Source organism: Glycine soja, chromosome 3, assembly GCF_004193775.1.
Source record: "Glycine soja cultivar W05 chromosome 3, ASM419377v2, whole genome shotgun sequence".
Classification (NCBI taxonomy): Eukaryota; Viridiplantae; Streptophyta; class Magnoliopsida; order Fabales; family Fabaceae; genus Glycine; species Glycine soja.
The window spans coordinates 40,154,629-40,171,175 of NC_041004.1; the positions used below are offsets into that span (position 1 = coordinate 40,154,629).

At 31.5% G+C, this 16,547-nt stretch overlaps 2 protein-coding genes across 2 annotated transcripts; one reads left to right on the plus strand and one right to left on the minus strand.

The window, feature by feature from the left end:
* Positions 1 to 3,604: 3,604 nt before the first annotated feature.
* On the minus strand, positions 3,605 to 6,714 carry LOC114406973 (alcohol dehydrogenase class-3-like). Its single transcript, XM_028369864.1, has 9 exons — positions 6,569 to 6,714; positions 6,346 to 6,482; positions 6,194 to 6,240; positions 5,736 to 6,061; positions 5,126 to 5,208; positions 4,974 to 5,049; positions 4,325 to 4,482; positions 4,075 to 4,236; positions 3,605 to 3,963 (listed from the first exon to the last, which is right to left on the minus strand). The coding sequence occupies exons 1-9, from the start codon at positions 6,600 to 6,602 to the stop codon at positions 3,847 to 3,849; spliced, it is 1,140 nt and encodes a 379-aa protein (XP_028225665.1). The 5' UTR covers positions 6,603 to 6,714; the 3' UTR covers positions 3,605 to 3,846.
* Positions 6,715 to 8,910: 2,196 nt separating this feature from the next.
* Positions 8,911 to 12,102, plus strand: LOC114406974 (protein RTF1 homolog). The gene is made up of 3 exons (XM_028369865.1): positions 8,911 to 9,058; positions 9,758 to 11,754; positions 11,842 to 12,102. Exon 2 carries the CDS (start codon positions 9,792 to 9,794, stop codon positions 11,724 to 11,726), a length of 1,935 nt encoding a protein of 644 aa, XP_028225666.1. The 5' UTR covers positions 8,911 to 9,058; positions 9,758 to 9,791; the 3' UTR covers positions 11,727 to 11,754; positions 11,842 to 12,102.
* The last annotated feature ends 4,445 nt before the right edge of the window (positions 12,103 to 16,547 follow it).

Here is a 16,547-nt window from a genome sequence, read left to right on the forward strand (position 1 = left end):
TTTGCCTCACAAGTTAAAAGCAATTATGTGTCTTTACAAATAATCTAATTATTTGTTGTTTTGTCTTTAATGACACTGTTTCATATTGTATAGACTTGGCATGGGGTGGTTTTGCATGAGCACAGAATAGACTCATTATTAACATAAATATTATTTTTTCTTTACACGATATTCTTTTTTTAGTTTTTCTATATGACAATGTTTGTAAACAAGTCCTTGACAAAAAAAAAAAAAGATATCACCATTACCGTTATCTTATGTCCTGATGCTGTGAAAGCTAATCTGATGTAGTTAATGGATATCTGACATTGTTTCTCACATGTGATTTCGTTTTGTACATTTTCTCATTATAGTCTTTTTACATAGTTTTTCTGTTTATTTTAATTCTAATACAAAAAACAAAACATGTCCTTGAAAATAACGGAGGCACTTGTTTACAATTAAATTACTTCAAATGCTCCAAATCAATACAGTTCCAAAAAAAAATCCCTTTATCTTTATTATTAGGATTATAAGTTACAACCAAGTAAACACTTAATTTCATAACAAAATTTCATTTAAATCTATAGTCTCACCCAACTCACATAAGAAATAACTAAGATGATACATCTTGCTATGGGAGAAAAATAGATGCAATCAAGATTAATATTGTTTGGAAGTTTGGTAAGAGATTATTGTTGGGAGATGAATGCATATGGCAAATTTGTGTCGGATGTGGTGGCTAGGTTGCATTTGTTGGTTTCGATGTGGTCGAACTAAATACTAAATAGTAATACATGGTAATTTCATGGTGTAGGTGATTGAGAAATAAAGGTGCAACCTTGTTAAAGATCACTGTAGGAAGATTGAAGAGGTTTGACATATTTTACTTGATAGTTATAGTGATTCATCATATGCTATAAGAAGTGACTTATTGACTTTAAATAAGGTTGTTGTAGGCTTGTAGCTTGAGATAGGTATTGAGATTGATTATGAGAAGATGGTGTATGAGAGTTGGGAAAGAGAATGTTGTGATTTTGTTCTGTGAACTGACTTTTGAGCATCAAAACCATGATTGTTTAGAAAGCGGAGGTAACTATTTTAGTTCTATTTCTTTATAAAGTCTAATAAATGATAAGCTAAAGTTTATATCAACGTACCAATTAATTTTGGTCTGAATAAACTGAAATTAAATTCATTAATGATCTGAATGAAACTAAAATTAAATTCATTAAGTAAGATTTTAAATTTAAATCTTGTGATGAAAAATATGATTAAAAAGAAAGATTCACTAAAAATGATAAATAAGATTTTCTGACAAACATCAAAATAAGAAAATAATGTGACATGATATAATAATATATACTAGTCCAAAAAATTAGGAAAAAATAGATAAAAAGAAATGTCCTCTAAGATTGAAGCACAAACCTAGGCAGCAAACAAGAAAAAAATTCAAGCATGATGCCTTTGAGGCTGACTTTCGTACAAGTCTAGAATGATGTAGAAGCAGCTCAAGTTTTTTTTAATTTAAAAAAAAAAAACAGTCTACAAAATGATTTCACACAAGTCCCAGCGAGACCAATCTAGTTGGACTGAAGAAACGACCTGGAGAACTAAAATATCGCATCCTACAAACAAAGACAAGTTAAAATGTATATAAGCATAGAAGAGTTAAGTTCAATTAGTTCGAATCTTTTAGATAATATGCCTCCTATATTTGATACACACACACCCAGTCCTATCCACTCTCTTATCTTATTGGACCCACACTACAAATTCTAATGTACAATATGGTGAATTTCTTGTTTTTCCTTCGGTTGTGTTGTGTTTTTTCTTTGTTTTAGGACTGTGTTGATATGTATAGAGATTAATATAAAATATTTTTTATATAAAGTCTAAAATTAAAAAGTATGTTCTGCATAAAAATCAAAATGAAAAAAAAAATGTGTAAAGCTTTTTTACACACTAGAAAGGTCATAAAAATTTCGTTAAGCACATCAAATTTACTCCGGTGACTTTATAAAGTGAAATGCAACAAATATCATTTGAAAATTATTTTTTTGTTAATAGATATTTATAAAGTTTTTTCATACAAAAACTAAATCTGAAAAATAAAACGATTTTCAAATAAAAATCTCAAAGTTATTTTTATTTGAAAATCGTTTTATTTAACCAAAAGATGAAAAAGATTTAAGCGAATTATTAGATTAACACACGGGTATTACAATTGGTTTGATCAAATCTCGAGAGTAGAGGAACAACCCCCCGCTCAATAATTAAATCCACAGTTAATCAGACATTACTTTGTGGAAAAAAAGAAAAAAAAAAGTTTCCTGGTGGATGTTAATATATTACATAGACTCACAGAAAAAATTAATTAAAATATCTTATGCATCTAATTTGAAAACAAAAAAGTGAAATGGAACTTTGGTAGGCAGTCCGATTAGAGGAAAATAAAGAAATATGAATAAAAGTAAAAGACAAATTAAAAAAGAAAAATGTTTGAAACTTTTCTTTTGTTATTTATTTAGATGAGTAAGAAATTGATAGAAATAAATAAATAAATAAATTTAACTAAAAAAATTAAACCATCTATCATGTTATTTTTAAAATAAATTATTTTGTTATAAAAAACTATTTAACTTTAGAAAAACAACAAAAATCTTAAATTTATTTTCAAATAAATAATAAATTGATATTTCATCTTATCTCACTTCTCTATGTTTCTTTTCCCTCTATTGACACTCAAACAGACCTAAGATAGGTGTAATATCATTTTATTAGCATTGTCATATTCAAACCGAATTTATTTGAAAGATACCAAAGGAAAAAAAAAAAAAGCTAAAATAAATTCAAGCATCGTGATCCACTTTGATAAGCAGACATATCAGCACGCAAACAGTTATTTATATGATATTTTTCTTTAAAATTAACACTTTAATATTTTTATTCAATTTTTTTATTAAAAAAAAAGTTTAGCTATCCATCTAACAGAAGTTAGCTCTCAATAATAATAATGTAATAATATATTATTATTAGTCCCGCCCCCGTTTTATTTTACCTAAACACTAATTTTGGCATGTATCCTAATATGAGGGAACGTGAATCATGATAATATAATATTTTTATTAATATGTGTTAGCCACTTACGTGTTATATTTGTTACAACTATAATATTTTTATTATAGTTGTAACAAATATAACAATCTATTTAACAATTTAAGGTCCCATTGTAATTAAGGAATATTACTTGTTAAATATTATATTTTTAAGGTACTTACCTTAAAAATATAACATGGAGTATGATAATATAATAGCTACTTACCTTAAATTGTTAAATAGATTGTTTCCGATGCTAACGTTCAGCTTCACCATTATCCATGACATGCCAGCCTCATGCGACCTAAGCCTCAATACTTACAAATACGGATCCTATTTCTTAAAAAAATACTAGTGACATGTAAAGAATTGGATAGAGGGTATACGAAACAGATTCGTTGAAAATTGCACAACCTGGCTTCGGAACTTATTGACAGCACCATAACATATCAAAAGTGAAAACAGCTATTGTGTGTGCCACCCAAAGGATGGAAAGGTGATGATATATGATTCTTGACAGATAAAATTAGAAGAATACCATAGTCATCATAACTCAAAAAGGATGCTTTTAAGTATTCATTCTTTCTGATCACAAGTTTGCCAAAAGATTCGAAAGATAACATCCATATTATAGACCAAAATGATCTTACTTACAAACTATAACCACTCGAGATTTATTTCAAGTTCAAACTACAACCACTAAAAGAGGGGAAAAGCAACCCAACACATCCATTCCTCACGAAAGTAGCCAGGCTAGCATAGATAACCTCATTCTTGTGTTGAAAGCACACAACGAAGACATCCCCCTTCATGCAAAAGATCAAAAGCCTTGTTGATCTCCGAAAGGGTCAAAGTATGGGTAATATACTCATCAACCTTGATTTCCTGCAAATCCAGCAAAGCAGACAAGGACACAATGTAGCCTTGTAACTATGCATGCTTTCCAACAATCCGAATTAATGCACAGAAACAGAACACTCTTTGAAAAAACTTTACCTTCTTCAAGTACTTGTCTACAAGCCAAGGCACCTGTGACCTGCTCTTGAAGCCACCAAAAGCTGTTCCTTTCCAGACACGTCCACTCACCAACTGGAAGGGACGGGTAGATATTTCCTGCCCTGATGCTGCAACACCCACAATAACTGATGTTCCCCAGCCCTGGAAATTACCAAAGTATATTTCATGAGTAGAACCATCATAGCGTAATATTTGAAAACTGAGTCAATGTGGAAGCAGCATTATTCACCTTGTGGCAGCACTCCAAAGCAGCTCTCATCACAGAGACATTTCCAATGCACTCAAAGCTATAATCAACTCCACCATCTGTGCGATCAATGATGACCTGCTGAATTGGTTTATCATGTTCGTTTGGATTTATAAACTCAGTGACTCCAAAGTTTTTCGCTGCAAGGTAAAATAGCAAAAGAAGACAAGACAATAAAAGAAAAAGTAATTATTACTGTGAAGAATCTCTTCTGTAGTGCACTAGCACTATAAAACCAAAACTGAGAAAACAACGAAAAGAATATAGCTCATAGTAAAAGAGTGTGCATGTAGTTGTACCTATATAGTTCATAGCATTTGTGGCAGAAGAAAAAAATAGAGGAAGAAATGAAATAAAACAAATATATACCAGAAGAACATACATATTAGGATCATATCAAAGCATATCAGCAATGTTATTCTTCTGCCAGTATAATTCTTTAAAATGGTCATCTTACTTTTATCAAATAGCTATGGCAAAAAATTTATTATCAGACTGTCAAAAGCCAGGTGATAATCAATACATAAGGAAACATTAGTTAAACAAGTCTAAAAATGAGAAACATGGCAGCAAATCACTTCACAACATTAAACATACTGTCCAGATTAGTTCAACCAAGTTCATGATGTACCTATATCAAACTTCTTGCTGTCAATATCTATGCCAATAACCCGGGATGCACCAGCAGTTTTTGCACCCTCTGCAACCTGTCAAGTGTAAATTACAAATCATTATAGAAGCCCAAAAACATAAACACCTACAATTGTAACTGCAGAAACTTACAGCAAGCCCAACAGTTCCAAGGCCAAAAATAGCAACAATTGACCCTGACTCCACTTTTGCAGTGTTCCAGACAGCTCCAAGTCCTAAAAAGTTGGGGGGGAATAGATATCACAACTTCATAATAAGTGAACTTGGTATTGGAAGGACACAAGACCACACATTTCATAGCATTAGGAAGGGAAGAAGGGAAAAAAGGTCTGTAAAGTAACATTTTCCTTTTTCACAAAGCATGTTAATTGCTAAACTATCAAAATAAAAAGTGCAAGATCACTGATAGGCCATCTTGTTATCAAATTTAAAATAATACTAAACAATAACCATGATCTATCATTACATCAAACTCAAAAGTCCAAACACAGGATTATTCTAATTGAAAAATGGGTTATAGATGGAATTTGTAACCCTGATCAGAAACATTCGAGTCTAATTCTTATAAGATATATGTCTAATAATATAATCTATATAGGCAAATGCAACATCATTGTCGAAACACATTTCATGAATTCATTAGATTAGACACAGCATGCACAGAAAGGATAATAAGACCCATCCCATATAACTTTCAAAATCTCAATAGAGTTTCTGAAAAGGAGAATGCTTAGTCACTTACCAGTTGAAACACCACATCCAAGAAGGCAAACTTTCTCCAAGGGAGCTACCGGGTCAATCTTAGCTACACTAACGTCATGAACAACAGTGTATTGACTAAAAGTGGATGTTCCCATGAAATGATAAATGGGCTTCCCATTAATGGAGAACCGGCTCTTCCCATCATTGAGCATGACCCCAACTCCAGTGGCGGAACGAACCTTGCCACAGAGGTTTGTCTTCCCCGATTTGCAAGTCTTGCACTCCCCACACTCAGCCTGGTAACAGGGAATGACATGATCCCCAGGCTGAACATTAGTAACACCTTCTCCAACACTCTCCACAATCCTGCACCAAAAAACGCGTAATCCCTAAAACCCCTATATCATCAACAACAATCAAGTAATGCTCATATCATATATCACATGTCACAATTGCATCTTAAAAATGTACTATTCAATATTCATATACTATACATACCCTGCAGCTTCGTGGCCGAGAATACAGGGGAAGAGACCTTCGGGATCCTGCAATAAAAAAAATTCTCACATTGCAATCCAAACAAGGGAATATGAATTGTTGGATTGAGAAAAAATTGATTTGATTCAAGAAAAAAAAAAAAGACGCTGTACCTTGCCGCCCCAAGTGTAAGCATCGGTGTGGCAGAGAGCGGTGAAGAGGATTTGGACACGGACCTCGCCGGCCTGAGGCGGAGCAACCTGAACGTCTTGGACGGTTAAGGGCTTGTTGGGTTCCCAGGCCACCGCAGCTACATCGTCAAAACGACGTCACACTAGGATTTGTTTAGTGGTAATTGGATCTGTAACTTGCATTATTATTAGAAGAAGAGAGTACCTTTGCAGGTAATGACTTGACCTTGAGTTGCCATTGAAATGAATATGAATGAGATGAGAGCAGAGCACAGTCACCACACAGTAAGACCAGGTTGGTATCTCCGCTTTAGTCTCTCTGCCTTGGACTTATTTATTGCTCACTCTGAGGACAATAATGTCTTTGTATTAGAGTAAGACGTTACTAAAATTATTTTATGTGGCTAATGTTAGTTTAAAATTTGACACTGGTAAGAAAACAACAGTGCATTATTATTACAGGAAAAAATTTTAAAAATAACGGTGCATAATATGTTATTACATTTTATTTTAGTTTGACTTAATTAAAAATATAGGTTAAGCTATAATTTTATTCTCTCTTTAATTTTTATTTTGCAATTTGGTTTTTTTATTTATTTATTCACAATTTCAGTCTTAAAAGTTAAAAAAAAATAATTTTGATTCAATTTTTAATTTTGTATAATTAAAATTAATTTAATTTAATAAAATATAAAAAATACATGTACACAAAATTAAAAATTAGATTCAAATTTTGAACTCTGTGAAATCTGAAAAACTAAAATCACACAAAAGATATAAAATAAAAAAACTAACAATGCAAATGAAAACTGGACCAAAAATAAAATTTAGATGGAAAGATAAATCCAAGGAAATTTTTGTACGTTACAATATGACATAGAGAATAGTATTGGCCTCAAGCAAATTGCTCTTGGTCTCTCTTAAAGGGCTGAAAAAAAATTATTTTAAAATTATTGTTGTTATAAAATCATGATTTGGTTGAATAAGGTGAACAATAGAATATATAGTTTTTGCACTTTTTATTAGGTAATTCTTACAAAAAGTTAATTGCAGAATTAAGTTAACTCTTTTATTATAATTAATTTTTGAGAAAAATTATATTAATGACAATACACATCATCTTTTTTAACCTTAATCAAATTAATTTTTACTTAAATTACTTTTTTATTTAAATTTAAATTAATAATGAGATAAATTACTCTTTTTAATTATAATCAAAATAATATTATGAATTGATTTAATTATGATTAATAAAGGTAATTCTTATATATAGAAAATAAAGATAATTCTTATAATAATTAGTTTGATTATCATTATAAATTTATAAATGATAACTTCCAATTAATTTAATTTTAATTAAAAAAGATATTGAATAATATTAAAAATGATAAATTATATCATAATTAATTTAATTATTTTAAAAAAGGTAATTAATTAATAAAAAATTCTATAAAAAAGACATAACATAAATACAATTTTTTTATGTGTCTAACGAATATCACAACAAAATTGTATTTTCGTTATGTAATTTTTTCTAAAAAAAATATAAAATGGAAATGTAATTTGTTGTGTATTTCAACAAAAATTACTATAAAATCATATTTGTGTTGTGTATTTAACACGGGATGAGAAAAGGAGAAGAGAAAGGGGGGAAGAAGGAGGAAAAATAATCTTTTCCTGGAATTTTAAAATTTTGTAAAGACTAGGAGCAATTATGGTATGAGCTAATAGTAACACCCTATGACAAAACTATTGTTGGGCTTGTTGCCTTATTCTCGGCATTTATTTCTTGCATTTTCATTGTATCTTGCACCTCTCATTGTATTTTGGAATGGACTTTATCAAATCTAACGTGAGGTGCAAAATGCAATAGTAAGACTACATGATACAATAGCCCTTGTTCAGCTATGAATATTCACCATAGGCCTTAGGGTGCTTAAGATTCAATCTCAATTGATAATTTAGGGCTATTGCTTCCTGCACCCCATAGGAAACAACAAAGACACCTAATGGACTAATATGTCCCTTCTCTTTCTTTCTCTTGTGTCATTGCACCTCCCCTATCCTTCCAGCAGCCCATCGCTCCTTGCTTGCCTTGTGACGTCTCACCTCTTTCATTATAGCACTTTGTTGCAACTATTTTCCCACACTTGACTCTTTGTTTTTTTTGAATGATATATTAGAGGATTAACAACCTCCGGGGAAAAAGAGCAGAAGCAGAATGTGCTCTCTAAGCATTTTAAATACAATTGAGAGCACTTTCAAAAACTAGATAATCAGTATCCTTGAGAACATGATTCCAGGAAATTTAAACATGTTAGCCTCAATATAACATCCTATATTGTATGTTACTACTACTTTTTAGACACTAAGTTAACAAATAGTTTTTGTTCCTCAACAAAATTTCATGATTAAAACACAGAGAATATAGGGTGTTGTATTATTAGTCTATGCATACTAAAAATAATAAAAAGTGAGCGAAACGGTGCGTTTGTAGCCCGGAAGATATAAAAGGCGGGAGAGCTCGAGTCCGAGGTTCAGGTTACTTGTTTGCTTGCTCCTCGGACACGAATGGAGCTGCCGTTAGTTTAGGGTTGTAGCGCTCTGAACACACTCCATTCTGGACTCTGTCTGTCAAACGACACCGTTTCGCCATTCATCGAACGATAGCGTCTTCATTTCCTTTTCTCTCACTGTAAGTTCTCTCTCATTTGTCTCCCAATTTAGTTCATGGCTTCTACCGCTTTAATCAGCATCAAACCCTACTCATATCACATTGTTTCGCTTTTTTGTTTCTATTCTGTTTTTCGAATGATTTTTACCGATGAAACTGTTTTGGAGTGCTCTTTTGCTTTCATTATTTATTTTGAATGTAATTTCTTGAGAAAATTAGAGGCTGCGTGCCGAGTTGTCTAGTGAATGGCAAGGTTTAAAATTGCAGTCGCGGTTTCGTGGTGTTCCTTGATATTGCGGGCAAGGTTTTAAAAAATGTTCCGCCACTGTGATTATTGTTGCAGGATCAAAGGTTTTTTATGTCACCATAACTGCAATTGTGACTGCATCACCCCATTTGTCCGCAATTTCTTGCAATATCAAGAATCGTGATGAAACCGCAACCACAATTGTGACCACAATTTAAAAGCTTGATTGCCGAAAATTGCGATCAAATGCAGCCTCTATTGTGGTCGCTTTGTGGTCCTAGACACCTCAAAAACTGTAACGTTTGCTAACCGGTTTTTTAAAACCTTGGTGAATGGAGATTATTAGCACAAAAATGGCGCATTGAGCACTTTAAATTTATATCCCTTGTATGTTTTTGTGTTAATGTGGATGCTTTCGTCAACTTTTGCTGTATGGATTAGATGGTTGATTATGCCTTGTGTTACATAAGCAGGTTATATCTGGATTTAAGGGTGAAGAGAATAGTTATGGCGGATTTAGAAAATTTGCTTTTGGAGGCAGCGGGGAGAACACGACATTCTTGTCAACCTTCAAGAAGAGGACATGGTGGTGGTGGTGGCAGTGACTCTAGGGAGGATGATTCGGAGGATGAACATGATTATTCAGGTCGGAAGCCCTCTAGCTTGCAAGTTCCCCTAAAGAAGAGGTTTGATCCAATCGAACGAGATGATGGTGAGAGAAGTAAGGATGAAGGGGATGATGATGTTGGTGGCCGATGTTATCACGAGGGCGATAGCAGTGATGAATCTGATTTTGGTGATGATCTTTATAAGAATGAAGATGACAGGCTTAATCTGTCGGAGATGACTGAACTTCAAAGAGAGATGATATTGTCAGAAAGGGCTACCAAGAAGCATGATAAATATTTCTTGGGGAAGATAGCATCAAAGCGTGAGAAGGGAAAGAAAACTGTAGCCGGGAAACAGACTTCACCTCTCCCGCCATCTCGTGTGCGTTCATCAGCCAGATCTGCCGACAGGTCAACTGCCAAGGATGGTGCATTAAATGAATTGCGTGCAAAACGGTTAAAGCAGCAAGATTCAGAAGCAAACCGCAGGCCAAGTGAGGCATCTAGAAGTTCAGGGCCTGGGCATTTTTCACCAAAGCACAAACCTTTCCCAAATCTCAGTAGCTCAAGTGATAGTGAAACTGAAAGTAAGTCCCTGAGTGATAATGAAGGGTTGAGTGATGACGACAGAATCATCGACAGTGATGATGACAGGATAATGTTAGGATCTGAAGGGCTTTCATTTGAGGATATAAAAGAAATCACCATTCGGAGATCAAAACTTGCAAAATGGTTTATGGAGCCTTTTTTTGAGGAGTTAATTGCTGATTGTTTTGTAAGAGTTGGTATTGGTCGCCCAAAGTCAGGGCCTATCTACAGGCTCTGCATGGTAAAAAATGTTGATGCCAGAGATCGTGCTCGGCAGTATAAATTAGAAAATAAAACCACACACAAGTACTTAAATCTTGTCTGGGGAAATGAAACTTCTGCTGCAAGGTGGCAAATGGCTATGATTAGCGACTCTCCTCCAAAGGAGGAAGAGTTCATCCAGTGGGTTAAGGAAGTAGAGAGAAGAGGTGGCCGGATGCCAACAAAGCAAGAAGTGGCAGAAAAAAAAGAAGCTATACTAAAGACCAACTTGTTTGTTTACTCAGCAGCTACTGTGAAGCAGATGTTACAAGAGAAAAAATCTGCCAAAACAAGACCACTAAATATTGCAGCTGAGAAGGATAGGTTAAGGACAGAATTGGAAATAGCACATAGTAAGAATAGTAAAGCTGAAGTGAAGAGGATCATGACAAGATTGGAAGAATTGGAGGAATCACGGAAAGCTAAGAGGATGGATGCCAGGGCTTTGAAGCTTGCTGAGATGAATAGAAAGAACAGGTTTGAGAACTTCAAAAATGCTTCTGAATTGAAGCCAGTAAATAAAGAATTGAAAGCAGGGGAGGCAGGTTATGATCCTTTTTCAAGGAGATGGACTAGATCAAGGAATTACTACTCTGGAAAACCAGCTGAAGAGGGTGCAGCTGAAAATAATAGTGCAGGTGGTGATACAGGCAGCTACCACACAGGAGCAGCTGAGACCGTGATGGCTGGTACGGCAGCTACTACTGCAGCTTTGAAAGCTGCTGCCGGTGCTGGGAAGTTAGTAGACACAAGCGCTCCGGTGGATCAAGCCACAGAGTCAAATGTGCTGCACAATTTTGAGCTGCCAATATCATTGGCTACACTCCAAAACTTTGGTGGAGCCAAAGGAGTTCAGGCAGGATATATGGCAAAGAAACAAAGAATAGAAGCAACAGCTGGATTTAAAGTCCTGGAAAATGATCGTCAGAAGCATGCGCTGACATTAACAGTTAGTGATTACAAGAGAAGAAGAGGGCTAATTTGAAACCTCTTGAAGTAATAACTTTCATCAGGTATACTATTTTGTAAGATGAAGTTGGTTTGCATTATCTATAGTCCTGTTGTGCTCGTTAATAAATAAATATCTTGCAACTTTTCAGGTGATCATGGAGTTTTCATTTTCTTTTGCCTTCCCCAAAATTAAAATTAAAGAAAATTGTTAAATACAAGTGCTACCTTGTTTATATGATTCAACATTGGTTTGTACTGGATGCTTGGAAGAGAGCTGGATAGTCACACAGAAAGTTGGGTACCTTGACAACAAAATATTAAAAATATGACGTTGTTTGTTTCAATCTTCTTTACTCTGTTAAATACAATTGACATGCTATGGCTTAAGGATGCTATCAAAACATTATCCATGAGGTGCTCATTGGCTTTGGTTTTTTTCTTTTTTTAAAAAAAAAAAAACTATCAACTAAATGTGTTGTCTCTTTACTAGGCTGTGAATGTGATCTTATTAGGCATTTATCATTATAGGCTCGTTGCGTGTATTGATCCCAATCTCTGCATCAGAATTTTCGGTTTGCTCTGTGTTGTTCCAATTTCCGCATCAGAATTTTAGAAAGATGTATAGAAGCCAAATTTATTTATTTCAGGTGGTGGACGTGGATTCAACAATCCGAAATGTTACACCGAACAACATAAAACTAATTAGATCCGATTTGAGTTTTGGAAATTACTCCTAGGTTGTTGTTTCCTGCACCTCCAAGTTACTTTCTGGAAGGTAGAAGAAAAAAAAAAATATTCCGGAAAAGGTGCAGGAAGCAACAATCTTACTCCACAATATCTTCAGAGTTAGGAATGGGCCATGTTTGGGTTGGCCAAGATTGGGCTCTAATTCGTAACATAAAGTCTGGTTTTTGAATTTAATCATATGTGCGTTAATATCTGAATTTATAAAACTCATGAGTAGTTTTTCTTATCTCACTTTTGGCCCTGAAAATGATAAACTCTTATACTTGGTTAATTACCAGTGGAACATATTTTTAACAACTAAATGTGTGGTATCTCATTCTCTATGCAAGATTAGTGAGAAAACCACGTCAAAATGGAGACAAAAGCAACAGTGAGATACTTCCAAGGGACACACGTCAAATTGTTAATGATGTGGTTTGTGCTAAAGTAGCAGAGTTACTTTAATCTCAACCTATATAATCGACACATATCGAAACATATGCTAAGTACCTACTTGTTTAGTGTGTGTATTATCGCAAAATTGAAATAACACAGTTTGAGTTTTTAAAACCAAAAAAGAAAACATGTTTTTTTTTCTTTTTGCAAAACGCGGTTTGAACCTTGCTAGCTAGAATCTTAAATAGCAGGCTGTAAATTGCTATTTTACTTTAAAATGAACTGCGTAAAATAATAAAAGAAAAGGCAAATGAGGTTATGATGTATTTGCTAGTGCAAGTGAATTTTTAAGAATATAATCAGACTCCATCGTTATATTTGGCTGATTTATCAATAGCTTTAAAAATTTTTAGTCTTTAACATTCGCCTGTATATATAAAAAAAATGTAAATTCTCTGTTTTTGATGTACGATGTGATGTAGCATACAAGGTTTCAAACTCTACTATGTATTACAAATGATTTAAACAAAGGAAAAAATAAATAAAGTGTAAGAAATTTAGTTCCATTAGCTTTAATGAAAATTAATTTTAGCATTAACAAAGGAGATTGACTCTATATATGAAAAGTCCAAAAAGGCAAAAAGAACCTCTTTGACTCTTTAATTTTCATCAACACCTAGAAAGCTTATTATTATTAAAAAACTGAATTTATTATTATTATTATTATTATAAGAAATAAGGTTATAATAAAATACTAACATAATCTGAATAGAATTAAACTCAATCTCTTAACTGGTATATATCCATTTTTTTCTGAATAAACCTAGTGGATACTCCAAATCTGTTATGCAAACTAAAAAAGTTAAATATAAAACATGCACATGTACTATCATAATTCATAAATTATAAAATTGTTACAGCTTCAATTATAAAACCTTGAATTCAATTATTGATTTTTTCAAAAAAAAAAAATGTTGAGGTGGTGAATAAATCCGTTGCAATTATAATAAAATCTTGAATTCAATACCATTTGTCCTTGGCCGCAGTGTTGTTCTAAAACAATTTACAGGGAAATCATGGAATTTAGAAGTTATATGCCAACCAGCGTAACTATTTGTTGACCAAATTATGATGAATAAGTGAAATAATAATACGAGTTTCTTGATAATAAAAAAATGCTAATTTATTTAAATCCATTTGTAGTATTTCATTAGGGTATACTTGTTTCTTGTTTTGAAAATTATTATTATTATTTAAAGTAGTTTTTTAAAGTTGTTTTCAAAAAAAGATTTTAAAACAAAAAATCTAGAATATCTCTAAATTATTTTTATTCCACTTACAGTTTTTTACTGCTCTTATTCTTTCTTATACTTCTGCATCTTCTTCTCCCATATCCTATTCTATAAAAATAAACCTTTCAGAATATTTCCTTATAAAATAGTTTTAAAAACTAGTAGAAATAAAAAATACAATCAAACATACCCGCAGATTTTTGTAATTTTACTTTAACTTTTTTCGAGGTAGTATTATACAGTATTTTGTTGGCATTGCACACAAATATTTGTTAATACTTTATTGAAGATAAACAAATCTTTTTTTAGGAAGATAAACAAATCTTACACGTTTGAACATTCGCATATTATTTTTTATTAGTTTTATTGACTTTGAATAATCAAATTTTAGATATCAATATTATTTACACGTAAGATTGCCCCACACATTTTACATTAACCAACTATTAAATTACTGTAAAACTTAATTACGCATACTTACTTTTATGCTGAAAAATTTATGTTGACCATTTATTAAATACATAACTATATTGTTTAATAAAATATTCGTATTTCTGTCCAAAAAAAAAATATTCGTATTCGAATAATGAATTTTTAAAAAAGAAACTAATAAAAGTTCAAAATTTCTGCATTATCTATAATTGACTGATTGACTCAATTTGATGATAAATTAATTTTAATTAATTATTATAGATATCTGAAGTATATTTTATTTAATGCATAATTATATTTTTTTAAATATAATTAAAAATAGTTTTTTAATGTTTGTAATAAAACTAACAAAAAAAAATTATATTTTTATCTTTCGTTAAATTTATTTGCAGACTCATTCAAAATTTCAATCTTAATAATGTGATTATAGTATTAGACTTGTTGTGTTTATATTAATTTATTTTGAGAAAAAAAAATTAACAGCTTAGTGAGAGAATAAAGAAAATCCATAAGTAACATATTCCCAAACATGCGTTCACTTGAATTGTCACATTGATTAGAGTCAAAATTCTCATACACAAGTTCACATAACACTTATTCTGTTGTCATTTTCAAATCTGCATTTTCATATTAATTACCTATCCAGAAAAAGAACATTTGTGGTTTTTTAACACATAAATTTGTATAATTAACCAAGATGTAAGTTTAAATTTTGGAGAACATATTTTTCAAAAAAGGTATTTCAAATTCAAAAGAGGTAGTAGTTTAATTTGAAAGATTGATTTATATTTTTTTATGAGTAAAGATTGATTTATATTAATGCTTGTGGAAGTTATTTTGATAGAAAATGTAGATAAAATATAAGTTAGTACATCGTATTAATTTCACCATTGAGAAAATTTGAGTATAACGTTTTTTTCTTTTTTAGGCAGTAAAGTAATATTAGAAACCCCTATTAATTACTATATACATTATGAGAATTAATTATGTTTGACTACGTATTTAATTAGTTCATACTTAATTTTGATCTATAATTTATTATTATAAAATAGTAATATAGTATTTTTTTTTTAACAATTTACCAAAATACATGATTTTTTTTATTCAATCTCATAAATACTACATGATAAACTAATACTAGTAATATTACTACTATAATTCTCTCTCAAGGTAACATAAATTCAACTCATTTAGATGTAGGGATATGATACAATATTGGGATTCCAGTAGTTCATAACATGCAACGTGTCAATTGTGTAACGCATTCTAAATAAATAGGACAGCAGTTCGGGATAGTGCAGCTAAGTGTTTAGAGATGACACCGTTTACTACATTAAGTAGGATGCACCACACAGTTAAGTGCAATGAATTAAATAATACATTAAATTGATTTTATGAATACCGATTAATTTAATTTTTTTGTAACCTTAGTAGTCAAAATGACCATTTTTTAATAATTTTAGACACTATTTAAATAATATTTTTATAAATTTAAAGACTAAATTAATCTATGCATATAACCTTCAACTTTAATTTAATATTGTATTACTCTAATTTATTTGAATAACCTAAATATATACAGAATATATGTATATTTTATGATCATTCTTTTAATCAAATAAAATTTGTTATAAGAGATAATTTTTTTTACAAATATATATTTAAAACTTAGAATCCAAAATTATTGATCAAGTTATAACAATCTCACACTAAATTGATCATACCAAAGAACATGTTTAAAACATAGTATAAGGGTTAATTTAAAAATCTTTATTTAATTAAAAAAATGAAATAAATAAATAAATGATTGATACCGATACCACAAGTACTACTGTTCAAATTAGTAGACAGACACAAATTTCCCACGAGGCGAAGGTGCATTAATGACTTAAGTTGAAAAACAATATTGTGAAGCTTACGGGGCATGATGTGATAGGTGAACATTACTCATGAAATTGCATGTACCCAATATATCCTCATTATATAAATATAAAGTCTTCTTAGTATCC

Excerpts from the sequence above, each read along its gene's own strand:
- LOC114406973 (XM_028369864.1), bottom strand. The coding sequence starts at position 6,602 with ATGGCAACTCAAGGTCAAGTCATTACCTGCAAAG. Across the intron at positions 4,483-4,973 it reads CAGCAAGAAGTTTGATATAG|CGAAAAACTTTGGAGTCACT; the intron begins GTACATCATGAA and ends TTTACCTTGCAG. Across the intron at positions 4,237-4,324 it reads CTTTGGAGTGCTGCCACAAG|GGCTGGGGAACATCAGTTAT; the intron begins GTGAATAATGCT and ends GGTAATTTCCAG.
- LOC114406974 (XM_028369865.1), top strand. The coding sequence starts at position 9,792 with ATGGCGGATTTAGAAAATTTGCTTTTGGAGGCAGCGGGGAGAACACGA.